The 22930-nt window shown below is 41.9% G+C and overlaps 1 protein-coding gene across 10 annotated transcripts in view; it reads left to right on the plus strand.

The window, feature by feature from the left end:
* KCNMA1 (potassium calcium-activated channel subfamily M alpha 1) overlaps positions 1 to 22930 on the plus strand; it is a 748747-nt gene that overhangs the window by 355026 nt on the left and 370791 nt on the right. For 8 of the 10 annotated variants that reach the window (XM_043476447.1, XM_043476438.1, XM_043476446.1 and 5 more), the window contains exon 3: positions 19403 to 19464. In XM_043476447.1, coding sequence (XP_043332382.1) covers positions 19403 to 19464 — 62 coding nt within the window. Of the gene's footprint in view, positions 1 to 19402; positions 19465 to 20764; positions 20884 to 20988; positions 21214 to 22930 lie in introns of those variants that run through there. The other 2 variants (XM_043476440.1, XM_043476441.1) reach the window with 2 other exon arrangements.

Consider the following 22930-nt stretch of genomic DNA (forward strand, 5'->3'; position numbering starts at 1 on the left):
CTAGATGTCATCATAAAGGTAAACTTTCAATACTCAAGAGAAAGGCAACATAAAAATATAAATAAATAAAAATCCTTCCCTGTCCTGTATGTACATGTAAACATCACACTGTGCATATCTTGTCATAACTAATTTCTAGAAAGGGGCCTCTGCCTGTCCCTTGTTCTACGTGATGTCCCTTCTGCTGGAAATGTTATCTCAAATATAACAGGAGGTCAGTACGTAGGCACGGGTGAATGAAATCATAAGTGAACTGTTTTCCGCCCTCCAGTTCTGCCCATTACTCCTTACTAGCTTAACCAGAGTTCTACCAGCTCCTTTCTCGACAGCTCCCACCTGAATGACCATGCTCTCCTCTGCTCACCTGATTTAACTCTTTAATTTTTTTGTTGGAAATTGAGCCCTTGCTGTGGACCATCTTTTCTATGGTCTCAATTTGACATTAAAACCTTATAGTATTGATCTTTTTTAAGATCCATTTTCACAAACCTTTAAGGTTGCTATAAAATTTTTATCTGCTTTTCTCTAGAAATAGATGAGGTGCATAAATGTGAATTCAATTCATCTCCCATGTATAATAGTTAATCATAATAGACTCTTCGTGTAATAAGTACATCAGAACATAATTTAGCCTTTATGGGATTTTTTTTTTTTCTACTTCAGATGATTGGCCTGTGCGCCTAATTGTTCAAGAACAAATGGGACTGACCTCCTGATTTTTGTTTTAGAAAAACAGAGAAGAAAAACAGGAGGGAGGCAGGAAGAAAGGGAATGAAAGAGAGAGGAAGAAAATATGGATGTATATTGATATCCATAAGTTTTTATTATAAATTCTGAGGACTTGCAGCTATCTTATAGAAAATGTTTACAAAAAATAAGTGTCATAGGATTGGAAATTGAAGAGGGTGGACATATCGATGCTTCTGTTAAAACAGTGTATCCTAGTAATTTCTGGTAAAGAGAACTTCCCAAGCTTTCTCATCTCTGGTCCTTATAATGTTTCCATGGATCTCTTCTTGATAGGGGGTTTGAAAGGAATGGCCGCTCTTTGCCAAGGATTTGCTTTGTTAGAACAAATCATTTGCAATAGAAGTGCATATACTAAGATAAATGCCATTTTAAATGTAGCGTGCTGTACCCTTGGCAAGGAATCTTAAAGATGACTCAAAGCTTTTTTGAAACACGGCCATATAATTAAAGAAAGCCTACTTAATGATCTAACATTTAACATTATTCTTTACAGTTTTACTCTTGGACTGGAAAACAGTTGCAAAAATAGCTTCCTTTAATTAGAATGTGAAACATAACACACATATAGCTGTATGCATATATATATTTACTTCATTTTACAAATTATTATTTGTAGAAATAGTCCACTATGTGTGACCAAAAAATTTAGTTTAGGGACTGTGCTTTATCCTTCCCATTCATTCATCAACAAGTATTCATTGAGGGTATGCCTTATGCTGGGCATTAAGAGGAATGTAACATTCAGTACACAGCCTCAAGGGGCTTGACCTCTAGTTGGGGAAACAAGACATTTACACAAAAATAGTTAACGATCTATATTAAGTAGCATGGAATAGAGTGTCCTCAGAATGTGAAAAATATGTGCATTGAAACATCAAGCTAGAAGAAGGAGGAGAATCTATAATCAAGGGGGGAATTCATTCAACAATTTTATATAAAGCAACTACTATTTTCCAGCCACTAATCTGTGTCAAGGAGTGTAGCAAGGACAAAACAGACCAGATTTCTCTTCTTATAAAATTTATCTTCTCTTGAGGTTAGGTAAGCAGTGAACAAGTAAAGAAGTAAACAGGCCAAGTAATTTCAGGGAATGATAAGCCAGCAAAGGATATGAATGGTGTAAGGGGACAGGCCAGTGGAGTGTGCACCTGTGTGCACAGGCTTGCTTGCTTGCATACCCATGACACAGCTTTAGGAAGTACAGTCAGGAAAGGCTTCTAGGAGGAGCCTTCCTGAGCTCAGACCTGAATAAGGAAGGGAGCCTGAAGAGGGTGGCATTCTATCCTGGCCTTGGAGAACTAGGAGGATACAATTTGGAGGATGGGAAAGGGACTCACAATCTGGAACACATCTGAGCCTGAGGTTGCTGTGCTTGATACAAAGTAAGAACTCAGTAAATATTCCTTGAGTGAATTAATGAATGATACTGCCATCTAGAAGGTTGGTAGCTGTTGACAGGTGAGAGAGATTTTTTGCATCTTCCAGTAAGAGCATCCTGGAATGCACTGTATCACTGTGCTCAGTGCCCAATCAGTGGACATCGTGCTAGAAAGTTAGTTCTTTATCATCTGTTTATAGTGCACTTACGACATGGCAAATGTAAAGCCTTAAGTGTCTTACAGTTATTAACTTATTTCATCCTCATAATTCTCTGAGGTAGCTGCTCTTCTTATTCCCTTCTAACAGACGTGGGAATTGAGGCACAGAGCATGATCTGCTCAAGGTCACATGGTGGTGAGTGAGTGCACAGTTCTAGCCCTTAAACTTCAGGCTCCTTTCCATGACAGGAGGGAGCATCCATGTCACTCAGGATACTTCCAAGCATTGTCATCCTGGACTGGTAGAAAGAGAATAGGACCTTTTCTAATTGCTTAAAGGTCTAGAGCTGTGCTACACCAAAGAATTCTCTGCAAGAAAAGAAATGTGCCATCTGGGTGCTGCCCAATCCAGTGCATACTAGCATGTGTCTATCAAGCTTTCAAAATGTGACTAGTGCCACCAAAGAACTGCATTTTCAAATTTTATTTAACCTCAATTAATTTCAAAACAAACCTCAAAACTAAGGCAATACAGAATATTTTTCTGCCAAGCACTACTTTGTTGTTTTAATGGGACAGCTTTTCACTAAATGCAACAATTGTGGCATCACAAAAGACATTGTGGTATTGCAGTGGGTGTGTTGGGTGCACGGGTTGTGTTTAGTATCTCATTAATAATTTTTAATAATACTTGCATGTTGAGCTTCACTGGTAGCTCAGCTGGTGAATCTGCCTGTAATGCAGGAGACCCTGGTTCATGTTGAAGTAATGAATAAGTGAATGAATGAATTTCCTCCTTGATGTATAGATTTCCCTGCTTCTCCTTGCTTGCTGTTCCAAAGCACATATCATTTTTCACATTTTGAGGACACTCTATTCCCTACAACTTAATATATATGTTTAACTATTTTTTGTGTATATGTTTTATCTTCCCAGCTAGACTACTAACACAACTTGTGCACCCAACACACCCACTGCAATACCACAGAGTCTTTGAGGCTCTGTTTTGAAGGTTACATTCCTCTTAATAGGGCTTTCCTGATAATTCAGTTGGTAAAGAATCTGCCTGCAATGCAGGAGACCCTGGTTTGATTCCTGGGTTGGGAAGATCTGCTAGAGAAGGCATAGACTACCCACTCCAGTATTCTTGGGTTTCCCTGTCGCTCAGCTGGTAAAGAACCCGCCTGCAGTGTAGGAGACTTGGGTTTGATCCCTGGGTTGGGAAGATCCCCTGGAGAAGGGAAAGACTACCCACTCCAGTATTCTCGCCTGGAGAATTCCATGGCCTGTATAGTCGATGGGGTTGCAAAGAGTCGGACACGATTGAGCTACTTTCACTTTTCCTCTTAATGCCCTTAAGTGCTTTGGATATATTGAGTTAAATATGAAATATTTAAAATGTGAATATTGCTTTAGTTTTTTTTTAATGGATACTAGAAGTTAAAAGTTACAAATGTGGCTTGAATTCTCTTTCTGTTGCATGGTGCTGGCCTACAGTTCACCCTAATGCCACCGGATAGGGTGCTTGACCAGATAGGAACTAGCTATTGTATTTGGATGGACACTGAGCCATCATCCCAATGACAGGTTCTCCAGGGACTTCTGGGTCCTCACCATCCTCTTTCTTGTCCCAGGGCCTCAGGGATCAACACATGCTATTGTTACTAAAGTTTTGCCAAGGGAGTTACACACCCTTGTATAGAAGTTTATGGGAACTCATGCATTTACATGACCTTCACTTTGCTAAAAAAGATGTGGATTTGGTTTGAGTTGTGGGATCTCTGAACCAGATCCTACTTATACGTTCTGCTCTTGCCTACTTCTTGGGAAGGACTGAGCAAGGCCTGCATTGCCACTGGCAAGAAACAGCTGTCTACCCATCTGAATACTTGAGGGCCAAACCCTGTACCTGGACCCAGAGGTGCCAAGGAGCAGGAGATGAGATGGCTGTGCTTGCTCAAAGGACCCTGCAGAGCCAAGGAACAGTTTGCTGAAACTACTCAGGCTGCTGATGTTCAGGCGGCAGCAAATGGTCCAATCAGCACCAGATTCTGACTCCATCCTGTACCACCCCAAGGTTCAGCGTGCCAAAGCCTCTCTGCTGGCCTTGGTTTCAAAGGGGAGTGTGGGTGTCTAGGGGAAAGACTGGGTTAAAGACTCAGTCATTTTTAAACTCAATGACTGGGTTAACTAAGGACCACTTTTCCAGGGTCATTTAAGTGGTGTTGGACAACCAGGCATTTCTCCATTCACACACAGAGAGCCCTGACTCTCCGTGTTGGGCTGCATGAACCCAGGCCCTTGACTGTCATCACATGCTTCTGCCCTGAGATGCCTCCCAGTCACTGTTTAGGTGCTATTAGTGGGAGTTCAGATACATGCTATTAGTGGATCTCAGCCCAGGCTGCACATTGCAGTTACCTAAGGAGCTTTATCTTCTAATGCATCAGAAAAATGCTAATGCCTGGCCCTTCCCCTCTGAGATGCTCACGTCATTGCTCTGGGATGCAATTTGGCAATCTGGATTTTAAAAACTCTAAGTTCTTCTTCCCAGAGAAGAACTGATGAATTAAACAGACCTCTCTTGAAAGGTGTCAGAATTACAGAGGACAGTGGCATGGTGTGCTGGTTAAAAATGCAGATTTCAGAGCCTTTCCTCAAACCTTTAGAATTAGAATATTTGGAAGTGTATTTTTAACAAATAGCTTCAGTGAATCAGAGAGATATCTGCACCTCTATGCTCATTGCAGAGTTATTCACAATAGCCAAGATGTGGAAATAACTGAAGTCTCTGTTGATGGTTGGATGGATAAGGAAAATGTAATGTATGTCTATATTTATATGTCTGTCTTCAATGGAATATTATTCAGTCACAAAAAAGTAAGAAATCCTGCCGTTTTTTAATAACATGACTGAATCTGGAGGACACTGCTAGGTGGAATAAGCCAGACCCATGAAGACAAATACTTCATGATCTCACTTAATACATGGAACCTAAGAAAGTCTATCTTACAAAAGCAGAGAGAGTAGAATGATGGTTTTTGGGGGCTGGGTGATGGTGGGGGAGATGATGGTCTAAAAGTACAGCTTTCAGTTATAAGCTGAGTAGGTTCTTGAGACACAATGTGTAGCATGTAGACTGAAGATAATAATGCTGTATTGCATATTTGAAATTTGCTGAGGGAGGAAGTCTTCAGTGTTCTCACCACACACACAAGAAAATGGTAACTATATAAGGGGATAGATGTGTTATAGATAGTTTGACTGAGGTCATCATTTGACAGTATACACATATATCAAATTATTATGTTGTGCACCTTAAATATATATAATTTTGTCAATCATGCTGCAATAAAGCTCTGCCTGTTGCACAAGACATTTAGGCTCCCCATGCCTCAGTTTGTCTGCCTTCAGAATGGAGTCATCCTCTTCCTTCTTGAGGACAATGCGTCTTCATTCAATTCAGTACAGTCAGTGTTTCCTCTTCCCTCACCTTGAGCGGTCATGCCGAGTGAGTAGCACCATCTTGGTCCCTCCATTCACTCAGCAAACACAAATAGGATGGTTGCTCAGAGCCTTTGGATATGCTGTTTTCTGTGTGTGAAATGCTCATCTTACTCTAGTTAGTTCTTTCTCATCCTTCTTCTTTGGGGACATCTTCATGGACCCCACAATCAACAAAGCTCATCTGTCCTCCTCTTTAGCACCCTTCTTACCATGTGCAGTTTTTACTCATTCGTGTGACCATTGGCTGACTACCAATGAGTTACGTGAGGGCAGGGCCCATTTTTATTTCCTGCTGTATGTCCAGGCATTGCACAAAGCTTGCTCTGCAGCAATAAATATTTACTGTACTCCTTACATGTTTCTGGAATAAATAAGGGAATGCTAAGGACTCGGATGTGAACAGCACACTTTATACCCTCAGGGAAATTGTATTTGGGAGACTGAGAAGAAAACTAGTGATGATAGTACAGAATAGGAAAAAATGCTTAATGTCTCCCTAGGCTCCTTTGGAGGCCCCCTCAGCAAAGCAGCAGAGGAAGGTACTTTTGGAAGAAAGACTACAAGTTGTCACTCCACGTGCATCTGAGTGGCTTGATTTTTCAGGAGTAGAAATAAGCAAAAAAGAAAAGGAAAAAGAAACAAGGCTTAAAAACATTCAACCATCCTGTGTTATTGAATAGCATTTACAACAAAATCTAGAATAGCTACTCAAGGTGATAAAGTGACTGCCGTTGGAGAGATGGTGCCAAGCAGACCTGCATTCTAATGAAGATAGGGCAACCAAATGACTGCTAGAAGGTTCTTGCAGGAAAGGAGCCCAAACAGAAGGCATTGTTCTGGCCTCCCTCTGTCTTAGACACTTCCAGGGGAAAAAAATGCACAGGACCACAGCCTTTGGTTCCTTTGTTTTTAGAGGCTATGAGGGCAGCTATTCTTCCGCACTGTTTCTTCTGAACAATAAAAGATATCATTTATTGATGAGCTTCCATCTTCTATTGGGTACTATCTTTGGAAACCAAGTCTCCTCAGCTTTTGTACTCCTGTGTGGAACTAGGACTTCAGATAGCTAAGCCTATATATTGGAAATGAGGGTTTTAATCATTTTATTAGCAGTTATTGTTGTTCAGTCACTAAATCATGTCCAACTCTGCAACCCCATGAACTGCAGCATGCCATGCTTCCCTGTCCTTCACCGTCTCCCAGAGTTTGCTCAAACTCATGTCCATTGATTCAGTGATGCCATCGAACCATCTTATTCTCTGTCACCCCCTTCTCCTGTTGCCTTCAATCTTCTCAGCATCAAGGTCTTTTCCAGTGAGTTAGCCCTTCGCATTCAGATGGCCAAAGTATTGGGGCTTCAGCATCAGTCCTTCCAGTGAATATTAAGGGTTGGTTTCCTTTAGGATTGATTGATTTGATCTCCTTGCTGTCCAAGGGACTCTCAAGAGTCTTCTCCAGCACCACAGTTCAAAGGCATCATTATTTGGCACTCAGTCTTATTAGCAGTAGTGACATTATCTCTAAATTCATGAGGTAGCTTTCTATGGGGCAAGATATATCAACTTAATTTAAAAACAACAACAATATCTTTCTGGCATTGTCTAGTTCATCGAACTAGAGTGTGAAAATGGTTTTGAATAATGTTTCAAGATAGAGTTCTAGCCATTTATTTTTCCTTCCAGAAGTCTTTGAAGTATGTTTTTATAGATATTTTAAGGGAATTTTGTGCAAATAGTGCATACCTAAAATAATTAATTTAAGATGTTTTTACATCCATATTCAAAAAGAAAGAATGTCCTGAAAAGGAAAACTTTTTATTTTATGAGGATTTTAAAGCAGGGATTCTCAAAATAGGGTCAAAATATTCTCAAAATATGTTAAACCAAGAGCCTCAGCATCACTTGGGTCTTTTTTTTTTTTTTTAATCTTTATTGAGTTTCTTACAGTATTGCTTCTGTTTTATGTTTTGGTTTTTTGGCTACGAGGCATGTGGGATCTTAACTCCCTGATTGAACTTGCACCAGCTGCATTGGAAGGCAGTCCTAACTACTAGAAGGAAGTCTTAACTACCAAGGAAGTCCTCACTTCGATCTTTTTTTAAATTTTTATTTATTTATTTATTTATTTTATTAGTTGGAGGCTAATTACTTCACAACATTTCAGTGGGTTTTGTCATACATTGATATGAATCAGCCATAGATTTACACGTATTCCCCATCCCGATCGCCCCTCCCACCTCCCTCTCCACCTGATTCCTCTGGGTCTTCCCAGTGCACCAGGCTCGAGCACTTGTCTCATGCATCCCACCTGGGCTGGTGACTTGTTTCACCATAGACAGTATACATGCTGTTCTTTTGAAATATCCCACCCTCACATTCGCCCACAGAGTTCAAAAGTCTGTTCTGTATTTCTGTGTCTCTTTTTTCTGTTTTGCATATAGGGTTATCGTTACCATCTTTCTAAATTCCATATGTATGTGTTAGTATGCTGTAATGTTCTTTATCTTTCTGGCTTACTTCACTCTGTATAAGGGGCTCCAGTTTCATCCATCTCATTAGGACTGATTCAAATGAATTCTTTTTAACGGCTGTGTAATATTCCATGGTGTATATGTACCACAGCTTCCTTATCCATTCATCTGCTGATGGGCATCTAGGTTGCTTCCATGTCCTGGCTATTATAAACAGACACGTGCACCCCAATGTTCATCACTTCGATCTTTAAAGATGCAAATTCTCAACTCCTCAGATCCTCAGAATTAGAATCTCTAGAAAGGGTTCAGCACTCAGCCCCTGATTCCTAAGAAAGTCATAGCCCAGTTTGTGTATCAGTTAAAGATGAGGATTGGAGAGGAAGGGGAAGGTAGGGACCCATATAAGGTCTCTATGGCTAAATGGGGAGAGATTCTGGAATCTAAAGGAGAAATTCGAATTAACTAAGGGATAAGATCAAACATCCCAGAGAGGAAAGAATCTCATGTATGAAATGCAAGTTTCTTAGAGATAGCCACTGCTATTGAAAGGAAAGATATTTGTAACCCCCTGAGAAAGTGATTAAGTTTTAGATTTGAAATATAAATATATTGCTGGATTCTACTTGCAAGTTCTTTGAATTTTTCTTCTATTTTTTCCTTTAATACATATAAAATACGGTATATTATTTTAGCCATTACAGTTCTGTGGCTTAAGTACATTAACAGTGTTTACAACCATTATCATTGTCAATTTCTTTTTCATTGACACAAACAGAAATTCCTTTTTTCCCCTGGTTTTATAAGAAAAATTTTGTGGGAATGGCAATTGCCATTCCCATTTATATATGTGCTGTCTCTGTTGCCTTTTACACTATAGTATCAGACTTAAGTAGTTGTAACAGAGACCATGTAGCCTGCTGACCTAAAATACTGACTCTTCAGCCCTTTACAGAAGAACAAGCAGAAATGCTATACACACTAAACAACATATATCCATCCCTAGCCCCTCCAGGTCCTGGCAACTATCATCCCGTTTCTGTCTCTGTGAATCTGACTAGAGAAGTGGAATCATGCAGTATTTGTCCTTTTGTGTTTGGCTTATTTCACTTAGCAGAATGTCCTCAGTTGTTATCCAGGTTGTAACATGTGCTTGAATTTGCTTTCTTTTTTAAAAAAAATTTTTGGTTGTGCTGCACAGCATGTGGGATCTTATTTCCCTGACCAGGGGTCAAACCCATGCCTCTTGCATTGGAAGCATGGAGTTTTGACCACTGGACCAGCAGGGAAGTCCCCTAGAATTTCCTTCCTTTTTAAGACTGAATAATATTCTGTTGTATGTATAGACCCCATTTTGTTTATCCATTCATCTATCAGTGGACACTTGCGTGCTTCTACCTTTTGTCTGCTATGAACTTGAGTTTGTACAGGTATCTGTTAGAGTCCCTGCTTTCATTTCTATTTTTGCCTTTAATATACCATAAGAACTGGCAAAATTTGAAAAGTTAGGCAAAGGTGGCCATAAATTTAGTCTTTGGTGACAATAAGTGGCAACCAGTGCCCCAGAAGTTTTCTCATCCTATATGCCTAATTAAATTAACAGTCCAATTGGCCAAACTCACATGCTTTTAAGCCAAAAAATTTTTTAAAAAGTTCATTAGCTGCAAAACTGGAAACTCTACCAGCAGGTGGAGGGTTTTCCCTTGGATTTTTCAATAATTAGACAGGAAAGTTCTTTCAAACTTTAGTCCTTGAATGGAAGATTTTTGTCTTGTTTGTCAAGACATCAGTTTTAATGCCATTGGTAAAAATGTGCAGAAATCAACCTTTTGAATTTTATGATGCAATGACCTAAGGTTTCAATGTCATTAAATCTCAACTCTCAGGAAGGAGACAGTTTAGGGCAACTTTTCTGTCTTATTGTTACTATTGCTTTCCATCATTTCAGTTTCTTGTTTCAATTGTAATAAATGTAGACCTTAGAGGAACACATTGAACTCTTCTGTATTTTTAAGTTGCACAGAATGAGATGAGCCTGGTCAGTGAAATCCAGGATATAAGACAGATGATCCTCCTGTGACAGCTGAGGATGCTCAGCTGCATAAGTTCACAGAAGTGGCATCTAGCATGGATCCTCAGGAGAGAAGGGGCAATTGACTTATCACTGACATTCCAGATTCTTCTTTGAAGAACATAGCAAACCAAGGAGAACCCAGCCCCTCTATATCTACTATATTAATCAATTTCTCCTCCACCCTCGCTAGAAAGCCCATTGTTGTACTTAATTTGTCTGTTTTCCAGCAGACACATAGTTTATAATAAGTGTGTTCTTAGCTTACACTGAGAAGGAGCCCTATTATTTCCTAGGGCTTCTCTGTATCTACAATCATTTTGAAATTACTACCTAATTTGAAAATGGACAGAGACACATTGCTGGGAATGCAGTTGCTTAATAAATATTGGTAGAGATCCAGCATTTGTGATTAATCTGTGGACTATCCCTTTGTCTCTGTATTCTTTGCAATTTGTTTGTGTGTGTTTGTGTGTGTGTACATTGTTGCTGTCATTGTTCAGTTGCTAAGTCGTGTCTGACTCTTTGAGATTCCATGGACTGCAGCATGCCAGTCTTCCCTGTCTTTCACTATCTCCTGGAATTTGCTCAAACTCATGTCCGTTGATTCATTGATGCTATCCAATCATCTCATTCTCTGTTGCCCCTTCTCCTCCTGCATTCAATCTTTCCCAGCATCAGGGTCTTTTCCAATGAGTCGGCTCTTCGCATCCATGGCCAAAGTATGGGAGCTTCAGCATCAGTTCTTCCAGTGAATATTCGGGGTTGATTTCCTTTAGGATTGACTGGTTTGATCTCCTTGCTGTCCAAGAGACTCTCAAAAATCTTCTCCAGCACCACAGATTGAAAGTATCAATTCTTCGGTACTCAGCCTTTTTTATGGTCCAACTCTCACATCCATACATGACTACTGGAAAAACCAATAGCTTTGACTATATGGACCTTTGCCAGCAAAGTAATGTCTCTGCTTTTTAATATTCTGTCTAGGTTTGTCATTGCTTTTCTTCCAAGGAGTGTCTTTTAATTTCATGGCTGCAGTCACGGTCCACAGTGATTTTTAGAACCTAATACATGCATATATATTCATGTACAGGGCTTCCCTTGTGGCTCAGTGGGTAAAGAGTCGGCCTGCAGTGTGGGAAAGCCATGTTTGATCCCTGGCTTGAGAAGATCCCCTGGAGAAGGAAATGGCAACCTACTCTAGTATTCTTGCCTGGAGAATTCCATGGACAGAGGAGCCTGGTGGCCTACGGTCCATGGGTTCACAAAGAGTCGGACACGACTGAGTGACTAACGCCATTTGTACATTTATATTATTCCGTATCACACCTCCTCAGGACGTGGACTACACTTTGTTCCTACAGATTCCTAATCCTTGCCTTAATCTAAATTCTTAGCCTCTTCATGTAACACTCCTAACAAACTGGTTTTCACTGGAGTTGTAGTTTCCCCCACTTTTCTGTGTGGAGATGGCTTGTTTCTTTATAGCCCAGGGATCACTGGACACTCTAGTCCTCTATTGCCTCTTATGATGTTCAATACCTTTTATCTTGAGGTCCCGGCCATCTGACTAAATCCTCATTCTATCTACTCTCCCTGCTGCTGTCATCTACCTACCTCCAGGTCCCTCTGGCCATCACCTTCCAGTCTGTGCACTTGAATGTCCTAGCTGGCTCCTGGGCATCCCAGATCCTGATCCTCCCCACTGCAATGCTCTTCAGCCCCACTCCACTTTAGCGGGGCTCCTGCATCCTGCCATTGTAGGGAAGGATTTAAATTCTGAAGTCCCACTAGGTGAGGGTTCATATCTTCTGGCTTGCTTTTGCTTTCACTGCACCGTCTCCAGCTCATTCTTCAGTCTTTTCTCCATGTGCTTCTTTATTTTAAAAATGTTGATTGAGACACTTTGCTAGCTCCTGGAAATTTAGTGATGAGTAAAAATGGATATGGACCCTGTCTTCATAGAATTTGCAGTCCAGTAGAGGAGAGAGGAATTCATCAAATGATTACACAGAGAAACATAATATTGCAAATTGCCCCTGTGATAAGTGCCACCGGGTACAGACTGTACTTATGGAGACCTTCTCCCGTTATGTGAGCAGGGAAGTGGCAGTGGGGTTGAGATCCGAAGGATGAATTGTCTGAGGGGAAGTAAGCCTTCTAGGAGGAAGAGAGTACTTGTGCAAAGACCCTGTGGTTGGGGTGTGTGTGTATGCATGTGTTAATAAGAACTCAAATTTCCATTAATTGGAGTCTAAAAAGGGAAAGCATATGAGATAAAGCCAAGGAGGAGGAAAATAGTCAGTTTTCAGGGTCTTCTAAGCTGTGCCAAGGATGTTTTTCTTCATACCAAAAGCTGTGGAAGTCATTTGCAGCAATTGAGGGGGGCCTTTGGAATTTTATATTACGTGTCCTGAAAATCCAGGTCATTCTACACTTTATATATTGCATTTTTTGAGACATCAGCTTTGAATCCCCACAAAAATCACAGGTGTTTTTACTAGGCTTCCTTGCATTTGAATAAATCACAGTTTTATTCTTATCTGGAAGTCTCATGTATTTTATTTTAATGCTGTAATTCTAAATACCAACTCCTGAAAGCTTTCTTTTTCTCCTTCCTTTCTTTGATCTTGACTACGTCTATACTTCAGTCATTGTTTGGAGTCTTGGTTTCCAGTGAATCCATTTATGGCATTTTTGTGTAAGCACTTGCATAAGTCTAATGTAATGTGCTAGAATGTTAGGTTGGAAACTTAGGGGGCTCTTCGGCTGTTTAACTGGCACTGTCAAAATATTGGTTTTATACTTTACAAATCTTTTGTTATTTAGGATAACAAAAATACCTTTTTTGGTAGCAAGATGATGTCTTCTCCTACTGAGAACCACTAATAGTTCAGGGATGAGGAAAACATACTACTAATCTTGCCAGATAGTGAAGAAAAAGAAATCCTTCCCGCTTTCCCTTGAGAAAACATTGAGACTCAGAGTGTGAGCTTCTTGGGGTAAAACTGGCAGAAATGAGTTTCTAGAGAATCACAGAGTCAGGAGGAGAGGGGCTGCGTCAAACTGCCACTCAGAGCAATGGCAGGGTTGAGGCATAGAGATGGCAGACCCAGGAGATGGCAGAGGCTGGCTCTAGGATTTTAGTTTTGTGGTATGAAAAGCTACAGGGACGACTAACTGTGCTACTGGAAATGCAGACTCTGAACCTGGGTGTCTGTGGGGTCCTCGCTTGTGGTTTTTTGAAGGAAGCAAGCCTGACACAGATCAGTGTCCCACACTGTTGACATCGTGCTGAATTATAATTAGGCACAAATGACATACAGTTGGCATAAAAGAGCTCTGCCTTTTCAAGCCAAATGTTTTTCATTCTTTCACCGTCTAGAGTAACCTATCAAGGTTCCCACTGGATAAACCTGTTGCGATCCCACCATTTCACAGATTGGAAAGCTGAGTCCCAGGGACGTTGTATGATTTGCTGAAGAGTATGTTGCTTATTGTGGCAGAGTTGAGATTCAAACCCAGGAGGGCCTCCTGACTGGAGTCCTGTGCCATACACCCCATGCAGCTGGTGCCTGTCCTTCCCTGGGCCAGCCACGTGGACCTGGAACATCAGGAATTCTCCCTCCTCATTGGTTTTCCATTCCCTTCTTCCCCTTTCACTGTGGGAGTTGGCAGTGGTGTTACTTCTAGCCACCCTCCCCTTCCTTGGTCATCACAGAAGGGTCTATCTATATGTGTAGCATTTACAAAATTCACAAGGACTCCTGAGTAATTTAAACTTCTGGATTCCATGATCCGTGAGGGCAAAGATCAGGCCTGACTTAGCTATTTCGGTTTTCTGTTTCCCTCTTTCTCCCTCTGGACCTTCTGTAGAGGAGTTCAATAAAGGTTGATTGTAGGATTGTTAAATTCACCTGACCAAACGTTATAATTTGGATGCTAGTATGATGTTATCCTCATAAACAAACTTTCCCCAGATTGTTTTGCTTTGGAAGTCCTCATGTCTTTTTTTTTTTTTTAACATACAGTGAATTTTATTGTGTATAAGTTATACCTCGATAATAAAAAAAGTAACGTGCCTTTGGGATCCTGTATCTAAAATTGTTCATTTTCTGAGGGGTCGCTGCTGCAGTAGCTGGCTAGGCCCCTATCAGACATGCAGAATCATTAATTACGGTCATTTGTTCTGCCATGAGCTGAGCAGAATGTGTAAAATCTGCTCAGGAGAGAATTAATGCATTCTCTTTTCTGTACTTTTTAGAGTACTCCTTGCACGATTCTCAAAGCCTGCAGGCCTCATACATATGTTCTAATGGGCTAATTGTTAAGGGGACATTTGTAAATTAATCTCTGACTTGAGCTAAGTGGTTTTCCCTAATGGGTTTAATTCAGTGACTCCCATTCTTGGCCACACATCAGATTCACTGGAGGAGCTTGTTAAAAATAGAGATACCCAGCTTCCTCCTCCCCCCAGCTATCAACCCTCTGTTCCCTGGGTGAGGTGAGGGCATCACTGTTTTAAGGAAAACCCCTCCGGGTGATTGGATTGGAGTGGCAGCTACCTTTGTGAACCTCTGCTCCAAATCCATGTCTGAAGGCCTGTGTAGCCTCAGATGTGGATTCAAAGCTTTTGGGTCTAAACCCGCGACAGCTTGAAACCAGGTTCAAGAACAGACAACGTATCTGAAGAGCCAGCTTTCCAGCTTCATTCTCCTCTATACCACACCCATGGGTCTGTCTTTTCCTTGGGGAGTTCCGGTGACCTGAGGCAGGATTTTCCATGAGCTTTGTCATACTGCTTTGCATTTTTCTGAACTTCCTGAGACAGTTGGAAGGTAGTCAGGGCCCGCTAAAATTTCCACCATGAAAATGGCCGTGGCTTCCATCTCTTTGCTCCCCATGGATCATCAGACCCCTGGTGTCGGGTGTTAGGGGACAGACATTCTTTTAGTACACTCTTTGTGTATGTTCCTAGCATTCTTCTGTACAAACACACGTCATGTTTGATCTTGGAGTTTTGAAAATAGATGACTCCCAGGCACTATTGTTCCAGTGACATTTATCAGACTGCTTTTGTTTTTAGGAATCTGGCGCTATGTAAATAGCACTCAGGACTCAATACCACCACACAGCATATGGGCATTTGCAGTAAACCTAAGAATATGGCAATTAGCACTGCACAAGATAGTCAAGGTGATTTGGTGAACACAGACTGAAAAGTTAGCAAGGTTGATTGGGCTCTGGTGGCAGGCGTAAGGTATGCAGAGAGGGACAACTCACCTCATCCCGTGTGTCAAGCTGTGTCCACACACTCTTGTTTGGGATGGTGCTTTGTAAAGTGCGTGGTCTCTGTAAGGAGTGCGCTGGTGACTTAGCTGCTGAAGGGCAAGTGTTTTCTGATCTCAGCTTTTGTGCTTTTCTTGGTCTCATCTTACCATGTCCCTTGGGCTGCAGGGCCCCGATCCCTGGAACTATAGAAATTCATGGAGGAATTCCCATTGGCGCTCCTCATTACTGAAGAGACATTAAAGTAGCCATAACATATGGGAAGAAGGGAAGCTTTGAGAAAGACTTGGCCATTGAAACAAGAACTCCTATTGTTTCCAACCTTCCCTAGCTATTCCATTTATGTATGTACCACCTACTCAATATCTTACTATATATTGACTCTACATATACTGTACAGTTGAGCACTAATTGCATACTAGCCTAGGATTCATCTATTTAAGTGTTAATCCAGAAAAAGAGCATATTTTGTGATTCTATGTGGGCTTCTTTCATTTTTCCTAAGGCCTTATGCATAGCAAATGTGAAATAAATACTTAGATGAATATCTGGGTGTACTCTCTAACATAACCGTTACCACTTAGGCTAAAATCTAGTCATTTTGTGTAGTTGGGCTGAATTTTTTCATATTAAGAGTAGGGTTCTCAGACAATGAAAGATGTGAGAGAGCCCTTTGCTGGGGCCCTGGAGAAGATTCATCTCTGTTGGGTTCCTGTTTTCATGGCCAAATCCAAAGGGTTGATTCCTTTTCTGCAGCACCTGGATCTGGGATGACAGTGTAATCAAGCCTGACAAAGAGCCACTTAGCAAGTTTGAAAATTGCATGCTTGGTTGTCTCAATAGAGGCAGTTGATCAGAGAAGCCACTCTATCCTCCCCCCCGCCCCTCGCCTTGATCATTTTGTGTCTGGAGGCAGGTGGGTGGGGGATGGGGGGTGGGACAGTTTGGACACCCAGAACCTCATTGAGAAAAAGTCTTCCTGCTGAACATGTGGATCCAGGAATAGGTCCAGTTCTCAGAATCTTCAGCTCCTGGGAGCTTTTGAGTCCTTTTCCTCCTGAATTTTTCTCTCTCCCTGATCCTAACAGCAATGCTGATACTTGAGTTTGCATATGAAGAGGCTAGCAACAGTCCTCCCCTCCAGTCACTGGCTGATTTGCTTAAATAAGCTACACATTTTCCGCATCACAGAGGCCAAGCTGGGGTATCTGGAATACATTAGTGTCAGCTACTTTGTCCCCACCTCCTCTGCCCTGGTGCTGGGAAGTCATCACCATTGCGGGAGAGCTTAGATATTGAGCTTATTTCGGAATGATGTAGATAACGACTTGTGAGAATTTTATCTTTTCCTTTTTCTTTCCTCTTTCCTTCCTCTCCTCCTGTCTCTCCCATCCTTTCCCCTCATCCTTTCCCCAGCTTTAATGGCCTAGGCCTGGACAGCTGCTCTGACAGAAGCTCTGCACTCACAGACGTGTGTGTGCGCGCACGCACACACACACACAAACACAGCCAAATTGATAGAAATTAGTCTTGCATCAACTGTTTATGAATGAAGAGGAGGGCCTTCCCCTCTGATGTGGCCACTCCCCTTCTCTTTGCAGCATTTTGAGAATGAGGTCAGGGCCCGGAACTAACAACTGCTTATGTCTCTGAAATAGCAGCACAGATCAAAATTAATCTCAAGCTATTTGATTTGCTGCCTCATTCAGATAATAGAGGGAAGAGCAGAGGCCCGTTGATGTTTTTTTTTGTTTTTATGTATAACTGTGCAAGAAATGTATGAATGAATGTGTGAGGGGCCTGAAGTGAGTCTGCTGGCAGGGGCGGCGCGGAGGGAGGGGGCAGAGGGATTAGCCCTGGGCCACGGGTAATTACTGACAGACTGCAGGAGTTTCCTTCAATTCAACTAGAGGCTGTTTTAGCTTTGAAAACAAAATGGAAGAATAAAGTTAGCCCAAGTAGTGTATTGTTTTAATGCTTCCTTTCATAAGGAGAATTCGTCAGATGCTATGAAAATACATACTCCTTTTATAATGTCTGGTTGTTTCAACTGCCAGTTGTCTGCTTTGTAGCCCACCATCCATGGAATGAATGGACATAGCTCCACAAAATTTTATAATGTTTTAAGTGAATGTGTATGCAGAGTTCAGTTTCTATCAGCCTATTTGACACGTGCATACATGCACACACACAGGCACATGACTCAATTATGTTTCATCATCACATAAATCGAGATTCACATCCATCCACCAGCTAATGCTACAGGGATGTCAATTTGTAGATAGGCTGAGGAGGCTGACACCTCTTGACACCCTTCACCCCACAGTCCCTTTAGGATATTAACACATCTGCCAGGTACTTATTTCACACCCCACCCCCCACCCCCACTTCAAGCATTGTATGTGATGGTGTTGTTTATTTTTTGTTCTCAAACTTCATTGTTGGCTCTTGGCATCTTTTTTATTTTTGTACATCCTTTTAGTTGCACTCCTAGTCTCATTTATGAAAGAATAAATAAATTGGAATGTTGAGTGAGGACAGAAGTGTCAGCATCAGCCTCATCTGCTACATATTCATTTGATAGACTTTAGCGTGACAGGTATTCTTTGAAGGAGATGCCAAAACTGTCTTTTGTATCCGTGGTGATTAATTTTGAGTGAAGAGTGTAAAGAAGAACAAGTGTTGTCATATACCTGGCCGATCATATTACCTAATTTGGCTTCCTGCACCTGAACTATCTCCAGAATACTTGAGAAGTCGTATAACCACACGCACGCACACACACACACACACACACACACACACACAGGCAGTGAATATAAATACGCATGCACACAAGCACACATGTATCGACATTTGTACAGACACCAAATTTGTGCTTTTTGACTAAAATTTCTTGTTTAGAAACTGAAAATAAGTTAGTAAATTATTATTTTTTTGTTTTATTTTTGTTTTTTTTTTTTTGTTAGTAAATTATTGTTTGTTTAGGATTGGGCTTCCCTGGTAGCCCAGATGATAAGGAATCTGCCTGCAATGTGGAAGACCCATTTTTGACCCCTGAGTCGGGAAGATCCCCTGGAGAAAGGAATGGCAACCCACTATAGTATTCTTGCCTAATGAATTCCATGGACAAACCATGGGGTTGTAAAGAGTTGGACAGGACTAAGTGACTAACACTTTCACTTCACTTAGGATTGGGAGTAGGAACAGGTATTAACTGTAATGGATATGAGGGATCTTACTGGGCTGTTGAAAATGTTCTGAAAGTAGATGAAGTACTGACTGCACAACTTGGTAAATTTACTCAAAGTTATTGAATTGCACACTAAAAGTGGGAGTGTTTATGGTATGTAAACTATCTCAGCAAAGCTGTTAAAAGTTGATATCCCTATCTTTGAGTTCCTTTGGGGCCTAGGTTACATATAATAGGAAAAATTGTATCAGTGCATTTGTTTTTACCTGCTCTTTTCCCACTGAAGTCTGTTGACTTCAGCTGTGGAGAAGTTGGACTCTGAGATCACAGTGCCAGATCAAACCTGGTGCCAGGGGATACAGCAGTCTGCCCTGACCTCTGTTGGCCAGCGGCGAGGTTGCTGTCCACTGTGATGTGAGGAGCCAACAGCAGGGGGGTGTCTGTGGGTGCAGCGGGGACGACATTGCCAACAGGCCCACGAAAGCACCATGTTTCCAGGCCGCGGGTGGGTGTTCCACAAAATAAATAAGTAGACATCCCGGCGTTCAGCTCTTAAGTGATGGCGTTTTTCTCTTCTTTTGCAGGTTGTCTTAGTCTTTGCTCTCAGCATTGGTGCACTTGTAATATACTTCATAGATTCGTCAAAGTGAGTATTCAATGTTTTCTTGCCCTCTTTTCTAAAACAATCACAAACTTTTACATTGGTCAGTTGATTTACTTTAACATCAGCCTTTGCAAGAGCCTCTTTGAGTGTGGAAGACTTTTGGAGGAAGGCAGGACTGTCTGTGTTAATTTTCTGAATGGGAAAGCAAGCTCTCATGAGAAAGACTACTTTGATTAGACTGTCCTAGGAGGGTGAGAGAGGAATCTGGGGTCATCAAGCTTTTTCGCTGGCTGTTACTGCTTTTAAAATAGCTATTTCCTGGTGCAGTATTTGCCCTGAAGGTAGAAAGAAGTCAAGAGGGCTCTGATGTGAAATTGCAACCTCTGAGAGGGTCATGGTGTCCAACCAGTGAGGCTGTGAGCCATGCTTGCCATGGCAGTTTAGAATCCTTTTCTATTAGGGTTGCCAATGCTTTTCTTATTGGAGGTCAACTTAGAAAGCATGATGCTCTCCTTTGCGCTGGTAGTTGAATATTCAACTGAAGCATCGCTGGCTGGTGCTTCTTGACTTGTGAAGGTAAGGAGATGGGACAGAGGAGTTTGTGATAACTCTCAGAGTGGAGGCCCATGGCTATCTGAGAATTCCTAGAGTGGACACTCAGGCAGATGCCTGGGGTGCCAGCTGAGGGAACTGGTGCTCTGGGTGGGGTCTGTCTGTGTCACACACAGAAAAGGTTTTGTTTGAGGCAGAAGAGGGCCCTGAGCAAAGGTGCTCAGTGGTGGCCACTTCTGCCCTGGTTCCTGCAGGTGTCACCCCCACTCCCACTGGTATATCATTTGTTGCAGCTATTCAGTCACAGGCTTGAAATTGACAGCATCTGGGAAACGAGCTGAGCTGGTTTGACTCCCTTTGGTGGGGACATGAACCTGACACCTGATGGTGGCCTTAGGCTCTTTGTCGGCATTGCCCACTGTGAGAGTGTTTTTGATTCCCTGAACTCTCAGCCTAGTACGCCTTGGTGCTAGAGTTTGATCTGAGAAAACCCACTTGGTGTCCGTTTTGGCTCAGAGTCTGGTGTGCCTGAATTCTGAGCTTAGTGTTCTTTTTCTGTGGCTCAGGATGGTAGTAATTTCATGCATGCCTAAACTCTGAATTTCTCAGAGTTACTGGTCACCAGCCAAAGGATTTTGTGCATTTGGGTGCTGAGCCAAAATCATGTCAGGGAAGATAAAGAAAACATCTCCTCTCATCACCTGTCTCTGGGAATTGGCCGTGTGTAGAGTATCAGCGGTCCTTCAGCCCATCCCCATGCACAAGGCTGGACTGCCCTCGCCCACCACAGGTGGACTCTAAAATGTCCTCCAGGATTGAGATTCCATGCACTTTTCCATCAGCTCTTCCTGGCCAAGAGAGAAAAGAGCTTTTTAAGTTTGGAAAACTCCAACTGGTATGTCATTGAAGGTAAGCCTTATTTAAATATCTCCTCTTCATAATTCTGGATCATATTTGGATTGAACTGAATATCTTCTAGAGCTGCTTGTCTTATTTCTCCATTTTCTCCCCCAGGGCTGAGGAGTGTTCTCAAAAGTCTTGGAGTGCATACTGTGTCAGCTTCCGTGCCAGGGCTCAGGAAATAGTTTCAGACATGTAGTCTGTGAGCCCCAGACAGGCAAACACTTATGTGGAAGTGAATGGGGTGATCGGTCAGAAGGACCTTGACGCCTTCTTTCCTTGTCTCTCCTTTTTTGCTCCTCTGTATTTCTCAGAAATAAAATGCTCTTGTAAAATGGATTTGAATTGTGTCCTTGTTTACAGTGTCCACTGTGGACTGGTCTTTTGCTCTGCCGGGTGTGGTGTTCTCAGCTCCATGTGAGAGGATGGGAGGGAATAGAATTCCCCAAGACAAAGCCCTCTTTCCTGCATGCACCCTGCAGCACCTCAGTGTCCTTTGGATTTAGCTGTGATTCTGCTGAGCCTGGGAAAGCCAGCCCTGGGAACCGTCTCTGGTTCTGGTTTCTTTCATGGACTTGCAAAGAGTCTATTCCATGGATAGACCTCTGGTTCTGTGCTCAGTTTTTCCAAGCGAAAATGCCAGGAATCTTAGAACCAAGACTGTCCTCACTCTCCCTGGGGACTATTTTAGCCTCATCCTAACTTCAGTCTTTCTACTCTGTCACTAAACTGTGTGGTTTGGCATAGCGAGGCTTTGTTTATAAGACAATCTTATGTTTATTTGTGTAGCTCTTTCTACTTTTCATTGGAATTACTGCATTGGGTTCTGAAGTCAAACCTCAGGAGTCCGTCTATGGGTGACCTCATCAGTATAGTCGATACCAAGGGTCTGCTCTCTTCCTGGGGAAAGTCAGTAAAGATGCTCCCTGTAAGTAGGGGGATGAATTAAAGCAGAAGCTATAAGGTAACCTCCATGATAAGCCACAGATTCATTCCCAAGAATAAAAAGAAAGTCCATTAGACAAATTATAATTAAGCATAGTAAACAAGATAAAAAGTTCTATACACATATAAGATGCAAATGAAAAGCGAGTAAGAAAGCAGAATATAAATTCTTAAAATGCATCCCTTTCATTCAAAACTGTCACCGGTTTTACACACTTGTGGTTTGGCTGGCCATCTGGGCATCTTGGAAGGAGAGCTTTAAGCATCTCTTGGAAGTTACGCTAAATCATCACCCTGGAAAAAAGTGCCTCGTATTCTTCAGATGAATTTCAGTTATAGTAATTTATACCCTTCAAGTAAATGTAAGACAATGCATAGACTTTCCCTTGTGTGAACCTAATTGGGCAGACAATGGTCCATGAAATGGCTTGTCTGAGTGAGTTTTAACCAAAATGGTAGGGGTGCTCAAGTTCAAGATGTTTGGCTCTCTGCACCTGGCCCTTTTAGATCGCGCAAGAAACACACATTAACATAGAAAACAGGCTCCGTTGGCCATCGTGGCTGACTCGGTGTCAAGGCAGGACAGTCAGTGCAGGTGGTATGAATAAACAGGCAGTTCAGATAAATGTCATCATCTGTGAGTTTGTGATCTTCTTAACCTTTCAAAGCTTATTTCACCATCAAGAGGCAGTGGGTAAGTCATTTGCAAAGACAACTTCTATACTTCTTTCCTTTTCCATTGTTAAGCCAAGATGGATCCCCAAACAGGTCTTTTTCATTCAGGGGTTTGAGAAGCCCTTCTTTGGGTTTAATTTTCTTAGAGTGGTCACTACAGAAGAATCACTTGTGCAGCCTCAGCTGATTACTATCTGCTTGAGACAGATTGTGCTCAGAGCTCCTGGTCTAGAAAGCCAAAGAGAATTACATGAAACTATGTTAACATTATGTTTCAACACCCCAGCAGCAGTCTCTTAAGAAACCACTGAAGCAGAGGGAGACAGCTCCTCCCAATGATTGGATGGACACAGATGTCAGTTCCTTAACAGACACAGAGAAGCATTAAGCCCACGGCACACAGTAATTCCACTCCCCCCCAAAACATTAAATGGCA

This window comes from Cervus canadensis, chromosome 8, assembly GCF_019320065.1.
Source record: "Cervus canadensis isolate Bull #8, Minnesota chromosome 8, ASM1932006v1, whole genome shotgun sequence".
NCBI classification, from domain to species: Eukaryota; Metazoa; Chordata; class Mammalia; order Artiodactyla; family Cervidae; genus Cervus; species Cervus canadensis.